Source organism: Styela clava, chromosome 8 (assembly GCF_964204865.1).
Source record: "Styela clava chromosome 8, kaStyClav1.hap1.2, whole genome shotgun sequence".
Lineage (NCBI taxonomy): Eukaryota > Metazoa > Chordata > Ascidiacea > Stolidobranchia > Styelidae > Styela > Styela clava.
In genome coordinates this window covers 6,503,178-6,519,727 of record NC_135257.1, presented here as the reverse complement: position 1 = coordinate 6,519,727, position 16,550 = coordinate 6,503,178, and the positions used below count along the sequence as shown (strand labels likewise).

General features: G+C 33.6%; 4 protein-coding genes across 7 annotated transcripts; all 4 read right to left on the bottom strand.

Annotated features, from left to right (window-relative positions):
- Positions 1 to 629: 629 nt before the first annotated feature.
- LOC120345777 (uncharacterized) lies at positions 630 to 3,046 on the bottom strand. Its single transcript, XM_039415326.2, has 6 exons — positions 2,889 to 3,046; positions 2,248 to 2,369; positions 1,933 to 2,006; positions 1,706 to 1,774; positions 1,392 to 1,475; positions 630 to 1,080 (listed from the first exon to the last, which is right to left on the bottom strand). The coding sequence occupies exons 1-6, from the start codon at positions 2,985 to 2,987 to the stop codon at positions 920 to 922; spliced, it is 609 nt and encodes a 202-aa protein (XP_039271260.2). The 5' UTR covers positions 2,988 to 3,046; the 3' UTR covers positions 630 to 919.
- Positions 3,047 to 5,736: 2,690 nt separating this feature from the next.
- On the bottom strand, positions 5,737 to 9,611 carry LOC120346310 (uncharacterized). 3 transcript variants are annotated; one of them, XM_078115689.1, is made up of 5 exons: positions 8,127 to 9,611; positions 7,695 to 7,824; positions 7,411 to 7,515; positions 6,809 to 7,029; positions 5,737 to 6,515 (listed from the first exon to the last, which is right to left on the bottom strand). In XM_078115689.1, the coding sequence occupies exons 1-5, from the start codon at positions 8,238 to 8,240 to the stop codon at positions 6,318 to 6,320; spliced, it is 768 nt and encodes a 255-aa protein (XP_077971815.1). In that variant the 5' UTR covers positions 8,241 to 9,611; the 3' UTR covers positions 5,737 to 6,317. The 3 variants fall into 3 exon arrangements, with proteins under 3 accessions (XP_077971815.1, XP_039271953.2, XP_039271952.2); XM_039416019.2 differs by having other exon boundaries at positions 7,695 to 7,821; XM_039416018.2 differs by lacking the exon at positions 8,127 to 9,611 and having other exon boundaries at positions 7,695 to 8,093.
- A 147-nt stretch (positions 9,612 to 9,758) lies between these two features.
- LOC120345952 (uncharacterized) lies at positions 9,759 to 11,754 on the bottom strand. Of its 2 annotated transcripts, none has more exons than XM_039415561.2 (4): positions 11,406 to 11,754; positions 11,135 to 11,239; positions 10,490 to 10,695; positions 9,759 to 10,111 (listed from the first exon to the last, which is right to left on the bottom strand). In XM_039415561.2, the coding sequence occupies exons 1-4, from the start codon at positions 11,689 to 11,691 to the stop codon at positions 9,914 to 9,916; spliced, it is 795 nt and encodes a 264-aa protein (XP_039271495.2). In that variant the 5' UTR covers positions 11,692 to 11,754; the 3' UTR covers positions 9,759 to 9,913. The 2 variants fall into 2 exon arrangements, with proteins under 2 accessions (XP_039271495.2, XP_039271494.2); XM_039415560.2 differs by having other exon boundaries at positions 10,490 to 10,710; positions 11,406 to 11,753.
- Positions 11,755 to 12,479: 725 nt separating this feature from the next.
- On the bottom strand, positions 12,480 to 14,751 carry LOC120345953 (uncharacterized). Its single transcript, XM_039415562.2, has 4 exons — positions 14,431 to 14,751; positions 14,147 to 14,251; positions 13,495 to 13,715; positions 12,480 to 13,145 (listed from the first exon to the last, which is right to left on the bottom strand). The coding sequence occupies exons 1-4, from the start codon at positions 14,714 to 14,716 to the stop codon at positions 13,134 to 13,136; spliced, it is 624 nt and encodes a 207-aa protein (XP_039271496.2). The 5' UTR covers positions 14,717 to 14,751; the 3' UTR covers positions 12,480 to 13,133.
- Positions 14,752 to 16,550: the final 1,799 nt, after the last annotated feature.

Below are 16,550 nucleotides of genomic sequence, written 5' to 3'. Positions count from 1 at the left end.
CTCATATTATGCCCGATACGTATATATTTGAATCTGTTCATGTAAGACGCAATGTATATCTAATATCCGTAGCTCATTTTCAATTTTCTTAGTATCTTTTTACGGAAATAGTAACTGAACTTATGGCACCACTTTTTCCTTTTATTCTTTGCAAGTTTTCAATAACTATATATAGATATGCAAAACTTTGTTAAACTAAAGCAGGGGTGGGCAAGGTTTTTTGACTAGGGGCCAAAAATGTTGCCGCCTGGACACCTGGATTATGTAAGTGTGACGAACAAAGTTACATTTTATTAACAATATTTACAGTGTTAAAATTAAATTTAATCGCAATCTCAACAAATTCCTCGAGCAATTTTTCAGCTAAAAAAATCAAAATTGGTTTTAGTTGGGTTGTGGTAACATCAGACGGGACAGATTGAACTACCCCACGGGCCGGATTTGACCCGCGGGCCGTAAATTGCCCATGTCAAAACTAAAGCGTACGAATGAGTGGTATCTTCCGTACTTGCATAAGTTTGCTGTGCACTACGATCGATCATCTAATCAAGTCGACAAACAATATGAAGCAGATTGATTAAGATATTTCTGCGTCTTGTACACCTTCTTAGTTTAACGATAAATACAACTTGTTATGTATCAATATGATATATTTCAACTTTATCACAATATATTGAAGACATTGAGCATAGCGAACTAATAAAAATATCAACAATAGTGAACACAAAAAAGTTGATCTCTTTCGACACTGTACAAAAATCATATAATTTATTTATTTTTTGTGAAATCGTATGATCATGCCCTGATTCATTCGAGGTATTTGCTAAAGGTTTGTCTCGCATAACTTTTTTTTATTTATTTTTTTACCAATTCATTATAGGAACGGATATAGCTATAAAAATAAATTTGATTTTTAGATCTATTTCAACGAAGGACGGTTCTTTTGTTTCTTGATCTGTTTGCAGTTAACTCGGGTCACAGCCTGGTCGACGTTGTTGTCAGTCAGAACATCCTGGATTCGAGTGAACAAATATGGCGTTACTCTTCTGTGCATGGTGAAAGCGCTTACTGAAACTCGTCCTGGGAAATAAAAAATAGTTCATGATTGTACAATATTGAAATGAACTTATTTTGTATTAATGGGCTCGAATAGGAATTAATGAAACGATTTTAGGTTTGGATTTCACATTTCAATGTTGAACATGTTGCTTGCTAACACTGTGTGGCTTCATCTATGAAACTGATAGGTTCAAATTAAACTGGAAGTCATGAATAAATGGGTCGTAGGTATGGATTCTCCTTTGCAAAAACCAAGACTCGAAGCCAGCATATATATATAGCGATGCCCACAGAGAGAAGCAAATCAGGAACTGAAGAACTTAAATACTCACCGTTCGGCATGCAAATAGCTGCGATAAAGTAGTTTTTGTAGTCAGTATAGAAAACAGCATGGTCTTTCTTTGGCTCCTCGGTTTCTGTAAATTAATGAGTATAAAATGAAACCATGATGCTTTAATCAATATAGTGCCTAGCTAGAGCAATAGAGATTTCATCATTTATCTTATAGTCGCCTGTTGTTTTACCAGCCTTTACGTTTTTAGTCACGATACTTACGCGTTAAAATGTAGGAGAGAGAGAAAATAGACTGTGAGTAAGTATCAAAAAATTTTTTTTTTGCAAAAATATTTTTTTTCAATTTTCTTACCGCTGTTAAGAAGTTTTGTTCGTTCTGATCCCTTGACTGTGTATTTTACAATTCTTCTCCAAGATTGACCTGATTGAAAAAATATCACAATGGTAATAAAAGAACAATATTATTAATCTTAACATCATCAAGAGATTTTCTTCATTGATATAATTTTTAGGTTTATCCTGAATGCAATGAACTATCTCGACTGCGATAAAATATGCCTCATTGCTATAAATACTTACTAAAGTCATCAAGAATGTATTCTCCTGTGCCAATACGTTGTCCCCGCAGTGTGTAAATTTGATGTCTCATGGTTCTAAAATGAGACAGAAATGAATAAAAATATGGCAAAATCAGTATATTCGGTAGAGTTACTGATAGACACTTTCACAGCGCCTAAATAAATCGCAGATCTGAAAAGGTCAAAATTCCGATTCTTTTACACAATGTCGACTACATCAGACAACAATAGTGTATAATTGAAGTGTACATTTGAAAAAGGTCTACTTAGCGCTAACTCCCTGCACATAAAATGACGTCGGTGGAAAAATCCTTACCCGTATTGCATGTCTATGAAAGCGAGATCATCTTGTGATTCAATTGAAGCATCGGAACATAAGAGAGGTTGTGTGAATTCGTCATCCGTGTAAGCTGCCCATTTCCATGGTCCGTTTCTAACCTTTAATAAAATGAGACCAATAAGTTATTATTTAATCACTTTGCTAGATTTGGAATATCCTATAAAACTTGTTTTAAACGTAGATGTAAAGGTCTATTCATATAATGCGACATCATGTCAATATGTTATCCCATTTGCTTTTTTTTTAAATGGACGTCAAACACCATTGAAGATGCAGTCACAACAAATTTAACGTTATAATAACAAAGTTTTAATAGTAAGAAAGATAAGAATCAACGTTCCCCAACCTGAGAAGAATCGGAGTTTTGGGGAAGGGAGTTTGCTTTGTATTCGCCGTAGTATTGATAATATTATTGTAACTATAACTCATTCATGAACACATATTTAACAAACTATACTTAAAAGGTACAAAAACGGGATTGCGACTTGCGCATATCTCTAGCTGAGGATCCATTCGATTTGAATAAATGAATAGTTTTATGCGAAGTGAGGAAATTTAACAGAAAGGTTCGGAATAACTGATTTAAATTATCAATAAAAACATTGAAATAAACTTACCTTCGACCAATTAATGTTTTTCGCTGGGTTTGTGAAATTGCAGCTCTGGCAAAATGCTACAGAGCATAGAGCAGCAAAAACTAGCATAGAGTAGCCCATTTCGAAGTTGTCTTATTTGTAGATCTTTACTATAGAAAGTCAAGATAACTGTGTGTCTCGTTTTCTGATAGGTGATCTTATATACATTTTCAAATGTATCAATCCGCATTGTTTATTTTATTTTAAAAATGGAATAAGAATATGAGAACGGCACGTATTTTCTTTGTAATATTGTTTTCAAAACAGTTTACGTAAGCGGTATCATTTCCGAAAATGGCATCACTTCGAGTGATCATTTGTCTAAAGCGCGTGCTTCGGATCACATTAATTTATTTTAAATATTCTTTTTGTTTTCTTCTAATTTTGTTTTTCTACTCACTTTCGTTTGTGACGTTGCTTCGATGTTAACACAATCAATCGCCCCAAGGCCATGTGATATTTTCCGACCATGCATAGGTATCTCTTATAAACATAATGATAAGTTCTCTGTAAATTTGATGGTAAATTAAAACCATATGATTTTATGAAGTACAACAAAAATGGACAGAAAGTCAGAATCTATAACTTTCCTATGCCACGTGAAAATTAGTCAGTGGAAAAAAATTGTAATTTGTTTCTTAACTATCAATGCGTTAAAATGGAAATATTTTTAAAAAGTGAAATTTTTTAAGAAAATGTCACGTCCTCAAATGTTGCAAGTGACCATGCAAAAGTGTAGCAGATGATGTACAAGTTACAAGTTAGACTGGAAGAAAATTGAAACACCCTATTTTGAAGGCTTATTATTATATTTATAGCTCATACGGTTAAATATTTTCATGTTTGCAGACTTGCCGAAAAAGGGGAAAAAATACAATCCCTCTTCTTTCCTGATAATTAAAATTTAAAAAAAACGGTTTTAAATTTAACAGGAATTAAGTATTCACGTATTTTGGGGTTTGGCAGAATCGTACGTGACTCCAATTGTTGTTTTCTAAATTTAAACATAAAACAGGAAAAAAATTAGGCATAAAGCGGAACCAGTTGTTTACACTTATACGCAACAACTTATTAGAAGGCCTTAAAGAACGTACCCTGCCCTGGACACAAAACGTCGAAAAATTAAAAACGTTGATAAATATTTTATAATTAACATATCGCTAATTATCTTTTACGTTATAATAGCGATTATATATTTAAATGTGGTAAATTTTTGTTATAGTATAGTTTAAACAAAAGATAATTTCGATCTCATTCCAATATAAAAAGACCGTCCGTCGTCCAACTAAGAGTAGCGAAAAAGGCCTTTCAAATAAACTGGAATTGATGGAGAAACTATATGGTTTACATAAAATCAGTTCAATGTCGATCAAACAGAGATACGATTATACCTTACAAAATTACGAGAATGGCGGCAAAATTGCCAATATTTTTACAGTTTCTATAAAGCTTGTGCTGGTTAGGTTTTTATCCAAACATCGATTTATTATATAAATCCATATTATAACTAATCAATTGATTGATCGTCTTGCGGTTCTCGTTTTTTGTCGAAATTGTTTTGTCACAGTTCATGCATGTAAATTATGTTAAAACAAATGTTTACAAGCGTCTTTGCTGTTTATGAATGCACTTTTGTTTACGTTAGTGAAAAAACTTTCGCTTACTTTTTGATGAATATCACGCAGAATTCCCACGCCTGAAAATAAGCGTGCCGGATTGATTACGAGAAATACATGAAGAAGTACTGGACTATATATTGTAATTATAGCTAAAGACAAAAGTCAGAAAATCATTTTTTACCATTCTGTTTGTTATTTTTGAATATTATTTAAAATTTAAGGCATAAATGTAGAAATTAATAGCCGATATTATGTATCAGTGATTTCATTCCGAGGGTGCAGAGTTGTTTTGTATTTGTAGGCTTTCATTATGTTATTAAAAAACTGATTGCTAGCAATTACTGCTAGAATTTTTTCTAATTTTATCAATGCAATTTTAAATTGGAGGAATTATTGAAATGATTCTCAATCTTTTTTATTAAATTCCCCCTTCGTCTATTTTGGAACTTATTTTACCCTCATTATGAATAAAAAGTAACTTTTTTTAGTAACGTTTTTAAGTAAACTGAGCTCCCGTTTTTGCACAGCTTAAGTAGTTGAGTTTATCATGTGTGCATAATCAAGTAGTATAGTAATAATGAAAATAGTCTTAGTAAAACTGCTGCAAATGGAAACAAAATTCCCCTGGTTGGGAAACGTGGAATTATTGGATTTGAATGTCACTATATTGCCCACGCCAAAGTTCAAAAATATCTTCAAAAATCATGGATTATTTTGAAGCCGTGCATGACATCACAACTAACTGTGTCTGAAGCGTAAGTGTTTACCAGATTCGACTACGATGACGAAAACAGTCAAAAGATTTACACATATTTTACAAATTCTCTCTCTTTAACTACCATAGGCCAAGTAATATTATGCCGTTAGACAGCTAATCAAGCATGCCGCTTAACTGCTACAAAAAATAATTTTGTATTGAATAAGTATAAAATTATATATGAAAAGTTTTTTACAATTGGGAATGGAGAAGAAAAATGAAAATACTAACATCTAACATTTATGTTGTTAAACACATAGCGTGATTGTTTTCATAGTTATTGTGACGTCTTAATCGTGACGCATTATTTTCTGTTTTGTTCTATGTTTCTGTTTTGGCTTTTCCTATAAAATTGGCTATGCATACCGTACTGTCATAACCTTCTCTGCTAAATTAAACTTAAACGAGAAATGCTTCTTTTCAAAATAAAACAAGCATTGTAACTATTCGCGCAATGACACTGACGTAGGAAAAGACGAAAACTTTCACTCTTGATCACGAGTTTATTTTTGTACATAATATTTGTATTACCTTATTATTCACTGGGTGTTTGTGGGCGATAAAACCACAAAATACTCCTATATTCAATACATTTTACTTGAGTCTATTAACTTAGGGCACACGTTACCATACACCACACAGCTTTTAATCTTGTTAACTGGGTTTCAGTATAGATTCGTCCAATAATAAATGTATAACTATAACGTCCAAATTTGCCATATACCAGGAGGTTTGTCGGACGGCGAAAGTTTTTCGGACGCAGAAAATAAGTTCAATAGAAGTTTTTACTCTTAATGGTGAATATATATATATTTACAAACAGCTCCAATTTGTCAGATTGTTTGCCTAAATATTGCTATAGAACAACCATAGCCATATGTGACACAACAGGGACGTTATCTATTTGGTGAACTAGCTCCAGTCGCATCATACTTTGAGAAATAGGAATCTGTGTGATAATATATATTTCTGGGTTTCATTTTATGCATACTTGGTACGTATAGTGCAGCTGGCATTATTATATTCATGTATATATTATATCTCAAACTGGCAAATAACTCCATGATAGCTATCCATTTCTCTGCGGGTGAACATTCCTTCGTTCTGATTTTCATCTTTACGAACTCCGAGAACAACATACTTGTTTAGCGATGATTGTAGTGGTTCATCGCCATTTGGATACCATTCTACATAACCACCGTTGGCCCCATTGTAAAGTGTTGATTGTTTTGTCTGAAAGCATGAATAATTGTCGCTGGGATTTGTTCATCAAGGATGTCATTGAGAGATACTGGTCTATTAGAGACAATTTACATTGAAGGCACCTAAAATTGTTTTTCAATTATAAATTATTATACGGGTAAGATAATTGCTCGACAGTAAAACAGAATTCACTTCGCTTCAGCACGTTTACAATTACATGCCTCACTTTCAAAGCCGTATAGGAAGAAACCAAGCTTTAAAATTTGTTGCAGTGTGCGCGACTTCATTCATCGTGTTAATACGAAAACAATGTATTTATATACCTGCACGCTGTACTGCATCCCAGTGTAATACACCACCCAGCTGTCAGTTTTCAACATCGCGATTTTTCTTATATAGTTCTTCAGTAAGTTCAAATGCTCTTTATCAAAAATATCAGCTGGGTGAGCGCCTACGTTAGTACATGTTGATAGGGATGTTGACCAATTCCATCCTCCTTTCAAGATAAAACTGCAAACTCCACCATAAGCTATTACGCAGTGACCTAAAATGTTTTATAATCAATTGTTGGGAGCAATATAATAAATGTGTAACGTATAATAAATTACGAAATCATAATTTTTTTGCACTATTTGTCGAACCTCTGGTATACTTGCATAATTAAGCTTTATTGTGGTGGCATATTTCCAAAACAGGCAAATGAAATTAAGTGTCGAATTAAATAAAAATAGCTTACTATGCAATATATATATATATATATATATATATTGTCAAGCTTTGGGTGCAATATTTTTTATGGGTATATATTTCGAATCTGAAAAGGCGTGGAAAATCTAAAATATATTATAACTTTATCAGCAAAAAGTCTGAAATCATTGAAAAATTAATGACAATATAAGTAGAATAAGTTTAATTATATAAACACCTAATGATTGTTTCAAACTTGCCACAATAGATTGGTATTTTTCATCTAGTCTTCCAAGTTTTTCATTCCATTCTCGTTCCATTTCTTCTTGTGAGTCCGAAATAGCTTTGAATATTAAGATGAAATGAATAAAAAGAATTGTTTTACGGTGATACGAATAGTATGTGGTCATTCAATTGTTTAACTTCAAAACAAAATGAACGAGCAAAAGACTTGTTATAACTTATTATTAGAATTGAAAAAATCAGGTAGCCTACACGTATAACAATTTATACTGTGCATACCTTTAGAAACTATTTCTCTTGTAGTTGAGTTTACACGTTCGTAGTCGACGACGCCAATCGGTCCACGATTTCCTGAGGGGCCCCGTGGTCCCACTTCACCTTTCGGTCCAATTTTACCAGGGCGACCCTGCTGAATACGTAATGGTGAATTGTCGGAGGGTTGATTAATATCGCTCTCAAAGACGTTTTTGATTTTTTTGCAGATCATATGCTCACTTTCGCCCGAAGAATCACCAAATGAATTCAGTAAGTAAGCACAAAGGACCAGCATTTTCTTTAACATCATAACTATCGTTTTGGTTAAACCACAAAAATTATAAGTTGAACTGACCTGAAATGTTTAATTAAGTCAGTATAATTTCTTCTTATTAAATAAAGCAAAATATAATTTTGGACCTATCGATGAAACAGTGATATATCAGACACCAATACCTGAGTATTAAAGTTTTCCATTTCAACTTGATTCGACGATACAAACTGGTGAAACTGCACTACGAGCGCAACTGTGACTTTCTGAAAAAAATCATACGACTGAATTGGGGCCATATATTTCTTCAACACAAAATATGCTGTGCAATTCGAACACAACGTACATACTATAACGTAACTAACTTATTGCCAAGAATAGCACGAGAACCATGATTATTAAAGCTCTGAAAATGTGCATACTTGCGGGCTGCGTCATTATCCGAGGTATGAAAAGCGCTCATAGATCTAAACTCATTCACGAAACATCGCGTGAGAAGTATGGTTTTGTTCAAGACCTGCCTGCCATTGTCGTTCCGGGTCGTCATACCAAAAGACTTTACAAGTATCACACTTCAGTTGGTAATTATCATTATAACGTGAACATACATAACAGGGATATTAAATACTTAGCTAACCTCTTTTGCATGAGTTAATTTTAAATAAGGTCCGTTATAAAACAAGGGTGGTCGAAAGCAGTCATTCTTGCAACATCTGCTGCAACGTCAATTTTTCTCGCTCGTTAGAACATGTTGATGATTATTTGTGAACAACTAACATGTCTCATATAAGAGTTGATTTAAGTATGTTTCATCAACAACTTGTAATTTCATTCATCAAATCAATGCATTTTAAACATCATGGAGCTAATCAGAACGGTTTTATCAGCGACTCGAAATCTAAGATATATATATGTATTTTATTGGCAGCGCAAAATAAATGTAACAAAACGCATTATTTTGCGTTGTAACTTCGTATTTTCGGAAACCGGGTGTAGCGAAAGGTAAAATTTTATCTAAATTAATCGCAAATAATGTTTCATCGTCCAACGTCGGGTACTCAGCATTTTCCGGGAGAACTCGAAAAGTCATCTAATTTAAAATAAAGAATGTTTCACTATTTCAAAAAAGTAAGATTGTTGCAATCGAAAAATCGCCTGTAAGATGGCAGTCGGCACCAATAATAAAATGGTGCAATAACGCCGTCTTCGCTTTCTGAATATTCAAGCTGAGTTTACGGTGTTTGATGTCTGCCGCGAATGCTATTGAGGGCTCTTTGGGAGAAAACACAAGTGTAATCACACGAGACCGAGATTTCGTCACGAGCTAATAACGCTCGTCGTGGCAGTAGCCAGACCCCCTACTTTATCTTAATGCCTCAATATATATTTTCAGTTATTTCAACCAACAAAAATCTTGCAAATACGCAAATAAATTCGAACCGAAATCCTCTTCCGTAAGCTTCAAAATATAGCAAACTGGTCACGTAGTAACGCATCACTCATGCGTAGCGAACCGGCCATGAGCGAACTATATTCAGTAGACTATGATATTAGGTTGACTATGGTTTTGGTTTTGGCGTTTCCTATAAAATTTGCTATGTCATACTGTCATAACTTCCTCTGCAAAATTGAACCAAAATGAAAAATGCTTGTTTTTCAAAACAAAAAAGCATTGCAACTATTGGCGCAATGATACTGACGTAAGAAAAGTCGAAAACTTTCACTCTTGATCACGAGTTTATTTTTGTACATATATACTATTTGTGCTACCTTATTATTCACTGGGTGTTTGTGGGCTATATAACCATAGCCATATGTGACACAACAGGGACGTTATCTATTTGGTGAACTAGCTCCAGTCACATCATACTTTGAGAAATAGGAATCTGTATGATAATATATATTTCTGAGTTTCATTTTATGCATACTTGGGACGTATAGTGTAGCTGGCATTATTATATTCATGTATATATTATATCTCAAACTGGCAAATAACTCCATGATAGCTATTCGTTTCTCTGCGGGTGAACATTCCTTCGCTCTGATTTTCATCTTTGCGAACTCCAAGAACAACGTGCATGTTTTGCGATGATTGTTGTGGTTCATTGCCATCTGGATACCATTCTACATAACCACCGTTAGTTCCATTGTAAAGCGTTGATTGTTTTGCCTGAAAGCATGCAAAATTGTGGTCGGTGTTTGTTTATCAAGTGCGTTTTTGAGTTTCTACATATAGTCATGCACAACCATTTTAGAGAAAATTTACATTATAGGCACCTAAAGTAGTTTTTCAATTATGAATTATCAAACATGAAAGACATTCTTGTAAGTAAAACAGAGTTCACTTCATGTCAGCACATTTACAATTACAAGCCTCGCTTTCAAAGTCGTATAGGAAGTTATGCAAAAGATTTAATATTCCTCCTTCAATTTGTGGCAAATGAAACAAGCTATAATTTTTCGAATTTTTGTTTATTTTTTTAAATTAGAAGTAATTCGTTGCAGTGAGCATTCATTATGTTAATACGAAAACACCATATTTATATACCTGCACGTTGTACTGCATCCCAGTGTAATACACCACCCAGCTATCAGTTTTCAACATTGCGATTTTTCTTATATAGTTCTTCAGTAAGTTCAAATGCTCGTTGTCCAATATATCAGCTGGATGAGCACCTACGTTAGTACATTTTGATAGGGATGTTGACCAATTCCATCCTCCTTTCAAGATAAAACTGCAAACTCCACCATAAGCTATTACGCAATGACCTGAAATGTTTTATAGTTAATTGTTGGGGGCAATATAATAAATGTGTAACGTATAATAGATTACGAAATCATAATTATTAATAGGATATACGATTTCAATATTATCATGTTTAGTTATACAATTTAACGCATGTGAAAGACAGCACTATTAGTCAAACCTCGGGTATACTTGTATAATTAACATTTACTATGGTGCTGTTTTCCTAAAACAGGCAAATGAAATTAAGTGTCGAATTAAATAAAAGTTTCATACTATGTAAAATATTATATATATATATATGTTGTCAAGCTCTGACTGCAATATTTTCTATCAGGATATATCTCGAATCTAAAAAGGCGTGAATATATCCAAAATATATTATAACTTTATTAGCAAAAGAAAAATTGATGACAATATAAGTAGAACAAGTTTAACTATAAACACCTAATGGTTGTTTCAAAGTTGCCACAATGGATTGGTATTTTTCATCTAGTCTCTCCAGCTTTTCATTCCATTCTCGTTGCATTTCTTCTTGTAAGTCCAAAATAGCTTCAAATATAAAGATGAAATGAATAAAAAGAATTGTTTTACTATGATACGAATAGTATGTGGTCATTCAACTGTTTAACAAAATGATTGAGCAAAAAAAATGTTATAACTTATTATCAGAACTGGAAATTGCAGGTACACGCATAACGATTTATATTGTGTGTACCTTTAGAAACTATTTCTCTTGTAGTCGAGTTTACAAGTTCGAAGTCGACGACGCCAATCGGCCCACGATTTCCAGATGGGCCCGGTGGTCCCACTTCACCTTTCGGTCCAATTTTACCGGGACGACCCTGCTGAATACGTGAAGGTGAACTGTTCGAAGGTTGATCAATATCGCTCTCAAAAACGTTTTTGATTTTTTTGCAGATCATATGCTCACTTTCGCCCGAAGAATCACCAAATGTGATCAGTAAGTAAGCACAAAGGACCAGCGTTGTCTTCAACATCATAACTATCCTTTTGGTTAAAACGCAAATATTATAAGTTTTAATTGACCTGAAATGTTTAATAGGTAAAATGAAATGTTAGTATAATTTCTTCTTACTAGATAAAACACAATATAAATTTATAGCTGTCGCTGTTTCCTATCGCTGAAACATTATACCCGACAGACACCGAGGTACGAGTACCTGAGTTTTTCATTTCAATCCAATTCAACTATGCAAACTGCACTACGAGCGCAACTTGGACTTTCTAAAATAACCTAAGACTAAATTGAGGCCAGATCTCCACCGCAAAATATACTGTGCAACACAACGTGCATACTATAACGTAACTAACTTGTCGACAAGAATCGCACGGGGGCCTTGATTTTGGAGGTTCTGCAAATGCGCACGTATACTTGCGGCATTATCTGAAGTATGAAATGCAGTCATTGATTTAAACTCATTTACGAAACATCGCGTGAGAAGTATGGTTTTGATCAAGTCACGTTTGTCATTGACGTTTAGGGTTGTCATACCAAATGACTTCACACTTTAGTTGGTAATTAGCGATATAACGCGAACATACATGACAGGTATATTCTTAGATTACCCTATCTACATAAGTCTACTTTAAATATGCTTCGTTATAAAACAAGGGTGGTCGGAAGCAGTCATTCTTGCAACATCTGCTGCAACTTCAATTCAAAACATGTTTTTGATTTTGTGAGAACGACTAACATATCTCATAAATAAGTTGGTTTGAGTATTTTTCATCAACTGGTAATTTTATTCATCAAACCGATGCACTTTAAACGACATGATGATAATCAGTAAATTCGAAATCATTGTATTTTTGTGAATACAAAGAATAATAAACCATATATTTCAATACAAACCATTTTAATAGCTTTGCATTATATTTTCTAGTGTATATAATTATGTAGTTATTAAATTACATTCAACATAATAGTAATTACTTTTTGTAGCCGCGAAAAGTCGATACATTTATTTAGCAGGATAATTTCTATATAATCTATACATAAAGTAATTTGGAAACTTTTAATTTTGTATAGTCAAGAAACAACTGATTAAAAGTGAAAAGTTGTATTATATCCGCGTCATAGCATAAAATTAACTGAAAAACGAACGCAAATTGTACTTGTGAATTGTATTTCTAGATGCTGTTGTTGTTCTATAGGGGTATGGGTGTCCCCATCTGCGTGTCCTTGCTCCCGTTTGGAACGTATAGTGCAGATGGCATTATTATATTTATGTAAATATCAAATCTCAAACTGGCAAATAACTCCATGGTAGCTTTTCGTTTCCATGCGGGTGAACATCCCTTCTTTCTGAGTTTCATCTTTACGAACTCCAAGAACAACACGATGGTCTTCCGATAAACTTTGTGGTTCAATGCCACCTGGATACCATTCTACATAACCACCGTTGGCCCCATTGTAAAGTATTTATTGTTTTGTCTGGAAGAATAAAAAACAATGAGGTCGGGATTTGTTTATCAAGTATGTCTTAGAGAGCTACATGTAGTCATGGCAACTATGTAAGAAACAAGCACCTAATATTGTTTTTCAATTGTGAACTATTATACGTGCAAGATATGCTCAACAGTGAAACATAGTTCACTTTACTTCTACACATTTACAACTACTTGCTCCACTTACAAGTCGTGTAGGAAGAAACCTATACATAAGGTTTAATATTTCTCCTTCAAATCACAAATCAGTGTTTTTTTTCTATAATAAAATAAATTTGTTTCAGTGTGTGCAACTTCAATCACTATGTTAATACGAAAACACTGTATTTATATACCTGCACGTTGTACTGCATCCCAGTGTAATACACCACCCAGCTGTCAGTTTTCAACATTGCGATTTTTCTTATATAATTCTTCAGTAAGTTCAAATGCTCTTTGTCGAAAATATCAGCTGGGTGCGCGCCTACGTTAGTGCATTTCAATAGGGATGTTGACCAATTCCATCCTCCTTTCAAGATAAAACTGCAAATTCCACCAAAAGCTATTACGCAGTGACCTGAAATGTTTTATAGTTAATTGTTGGGAGCAATATAATAAATGTGTAACGTATAATAAATTACGAAATCATAATTATTAATAGGGTATATGATTTCAATATTATCATGGTTAGTTATACAATTTAACGCATGATAAAAGGCAGCACTATTTGTCGAACCTCGGGTATACTTGCATAATTAAGCTTTATTGTGGTGGCATTTTTTTCCAAAACAGGCAAATGAAATTAAGTGTCGAATTAAATAAAAATTGCTTACTATGCAATATATATATATATATATATTGTCAAGCTCTGGGTGCAATATTTTCTATCAGAATATATCTCGAATCTGAAAAGGCGTGAATATATCCAAAATATATTATAACTTTATTAGCAAAGCAAAAGAAAAATTGATGACAATATAAGTAGAATAAGTTTAACTATATAAACACCTAATGGTTGTTTCAAACTTGCCACAATAGATTGGTATTTTTCATCTTGTCTTCCAAGTTTTTCATTGCATTCTCGTTGCATTTTTTCGTTCAAGTCCGAAATAGCTTTGAATATAAAGATGAAATGAATTACAAGATTTGTTTTACGAGGATACGAATAGTATGTGGCCATTCAATTGTTTTACTTTAAAACAAAATGAGCGAGCAAAAGACTTGTTATAACTTATTATTTGAATTGAAAAAATCAGATAGCCTACAGGTATAACAATTTATATTGTGCATACCTTTAGAAACTATTTTTCTTGTAGTCGAGTTTACAAGTTCGTAGTCGACGACGCCAATCGGTCCACGATTTCCAGAGGGGCCCTGTGGTCCCACTTCACCTTTCGGTCCAATTTTACCGGGGCGACCCTGCTGAACACGCGAAGGTGAACTGTTCGAAGGTTGATGAATATCGCTCTCAAAAACGTTTTTGATTTTTTTGCAGATCATATGCTCACTTTCGCCTGAAGGGTCACCAAATGAGATCAGTAAGTGAGCACAAAGGACCAGCATTGTCTTCGACATCATAGCTATCGTTTTGGTTAAAGCACAAATATTATGAAGTTTTATTTGACCTGAAATATTTAATTAAGTCAATATAATTTCAACGATACAAACTGCACTACGATCTTAACTGTATTTTTATAACGAAACGTACGGATAATAGATATATATTTATATGAATTTTTTGAGATTGCGATTTGTTACTTTTTCATTTTAAACCTGATATACGCGGTACGCCAAATAGTCATTCGCCAATACTCGTGTGTTGGAGGGCGAAAGTCAGAATCATCTCTTACCGCACAGGTAAATTGAATTTCGTATTTATGGATTTCCGGCTATTGAAATGGTTTCCTCTGTCCCTTTTAGAAAGAAAAATCTAGTTTATGCAATGTAGATGTGACAGTTGAAGTTCCATACAGTGCTGGTTCAAATACTCTACCTTCGTTTATAGTTCATGCCAATAATTGGTTGATTGAAAATTTCGTTTTGGCTTTCGTCTTTATATATTTGATCATTGATTTATCGTCTAAATTGGACATTTCATGCCATGTTGATATATTCTAATTTTATCATTGGTGTTTGTTTAACGTCTGCTTTTCAACTCGGCGAGCATGGTGTCGTTGACAAAATGACAATGTTTGCAATGTTTCATGAACGACGAAATAAATATCTGAATTAGGTATGAATCCAAATACATCTTCCGTGGGCATGCCCTTAATACTCAGCGTAAATTGAATTCAACTAGTTTCCCGTTCGATCATTTTTCTTTGAATACTACGATGTACTCATGTTTTAAATCGACGCAATAACTTCCAGGGTTTCGCCTTTTACACATTTCATATAGGTTACATAGTTACTTCAGGTTGTTCGAGTATTGGCTATTATAAGTTCATTTACATTTGCGCGTGTTTTAAAAAATATGTGAACATATAAATCGAGAACTTTTCATGTGAGAAAAACCAATATGGTATCACATGCTCACTTCAACCCGACGGATTTTGTGATTAATTGAATATATGTATATATATATATAATATGTTTAAAATTTGAATCAATTTTTTGAATGACTACAGTTGGGTTCAGGAAATCAATATGCGCAGGTTGTGCCATTTTTGGGGCACGAAATGCGTTTTGGTATTATGTTGTTGTTGTTCTTGTTGTTACTATTTTTTTCCATCCTCTTCTTGTGAAAAAATCGCCTGTCACTTTGAATATTGGACCAATTGTTTTGAAATTTTTAGTAATTATAGATTATTGTTGTCGTTAGAAGGCTATTAGTGTACTTTATTTGTTCCTAATCTACCTATTAATTCGTTGAGATTTGATGATTCACACAAAATTTCTCTGTTTAATATTTAGTCACGGTAACACAGTTTTTATTCCACCCAGCGGCTGTCTTTCGTTTTGATTTTGCGATCTCGTGCCACGCGAAAGTCGGAGGCTTTTCGATACCGGCAACACAGTGTAGAGTGTAGACTTTATAAGTTAAGTCAGGGATGCACAACTCAAACGAGGATACGTGCCAAATTTTTAAATATAATCTTGTCGCGTGCCACGCACAATCTTTGGAACCAATTTGGATATAGGTTAATTTGGAATTTTATAGTGAAGCGTATTCAAGATCTATACCCTACGTGTTGTGTCATAAAGAAGAACAACTTCTTTATAAACAGATATGTCTTTTGCTACAGCGCGGATGAAAACTTATAATTGCACAGTATCACTCTTATCACAGCTTTCATCAAAAGCAAGTGAAAAATATTTGAAGTCATCTACTTTCGATTGCAGTTGCTCATTAAGATTTTCGCTTCTCTTCAATTCTTCTAGCAATGGCTAGTCCCCAAGAGACTGATTTTTT

What these genes read in the sequence shown, in the direction of transcription:
- LOC120346310 (XM_039416018.2), bottom strand. Translation starts at nt 7,980, where the DNA reads ATGATGTTAAAGAAAATGCTGGTCCTTTGTGCTTACTTACTGAATTCA. An exon ending in AAGAGAAATAGTTTCTAAAG is followed by an intron (nt 7,516 to 7,694) that starts GTATGCACAGTA and finishes TAATATTCAAAG; the next exon opens with CTATTTCGGACTCACAAGAA. An exon ending in GGATGCAGTACAGCGTGCAG is followed by an intron (nt 6,516 to 6,808) that starts GTATATAAATAC and finishes TCATGCTTTCAG; the next exon opens with ACAAAACAATCAACACTTTA.
- LOC120345952 (XM_039415560.2), bottom strand. Translation starts at nt 11,691, where the DNA reads ATGATGTTGAAGACAACGCTGGTCCTTTGTGCTTACTTACTGATCACA. An exon ending in AACTTTGAAACAACCATTAG is followed by an intron (nt 10,711 to 11,134) that starts GTGTTTATAGTT and finishes AAAACATTTCAG; the next exon opens with GTCATTGCGTAATAGCTTAT. An exon ending in GGATGCAGTACAACGTGCAG is followed by an intron (nt 10,112 to 10,489) that starts GTATATAAATAT and finishes GCATGCTTTCAG; the next exon opens with GCAAAACAATCAACGCTTTA.
- LOC120345777 (XM_039415326.2), bottom strand. Translation starts at nt 2,987, where the DNA reads ATGGGCTACTCTATGCTAGTTTTTGCTGCTCTATGCTCTGTAGCATTT. An exon ending in TTCATAGACATGCAATACGG is followed by an intron (nt 2,007 to 2,247) that starts GTAAGGATTTTT and finishes GTCTCATTTTAG; the next exon opens with AACCATGAGACATCAAATTT. An exon ending in AACAAAACTTCTTAACAGCG is followed by an intron (nt 1,476 to 1,705) that starts GTAAGAAAATTG and finishes ATTAATTTACAG; the next exon opens with AAACCGAGGAGCCAAAGAAA.
- LOC120345953 (XM_039415562.2), bottom strand. Translation starts at nt 14,716, where the DNA reads ATGATGTCGAAGACAATGCTGGTCCTTTGTGCTCACTTACTGATCTCA. An exon ending in AAGAAAAATAGTTTCTAAAG is followed by an intron (nt 14,252 to 14,430) that starts GTATGCACAATA and finishes TTATATTCAAAG; the next exon opens with CTATTTCGGACTTGAACGAA. An exon ending in AAGTTTGAAACAACCATTAG is followed by an intron (nt 13,716 to 14,146) that starts GTGTTTATATAG and finishes AAAACATTTCAG; the next exon opens with GTCACTGCGTAATAGCTTTT.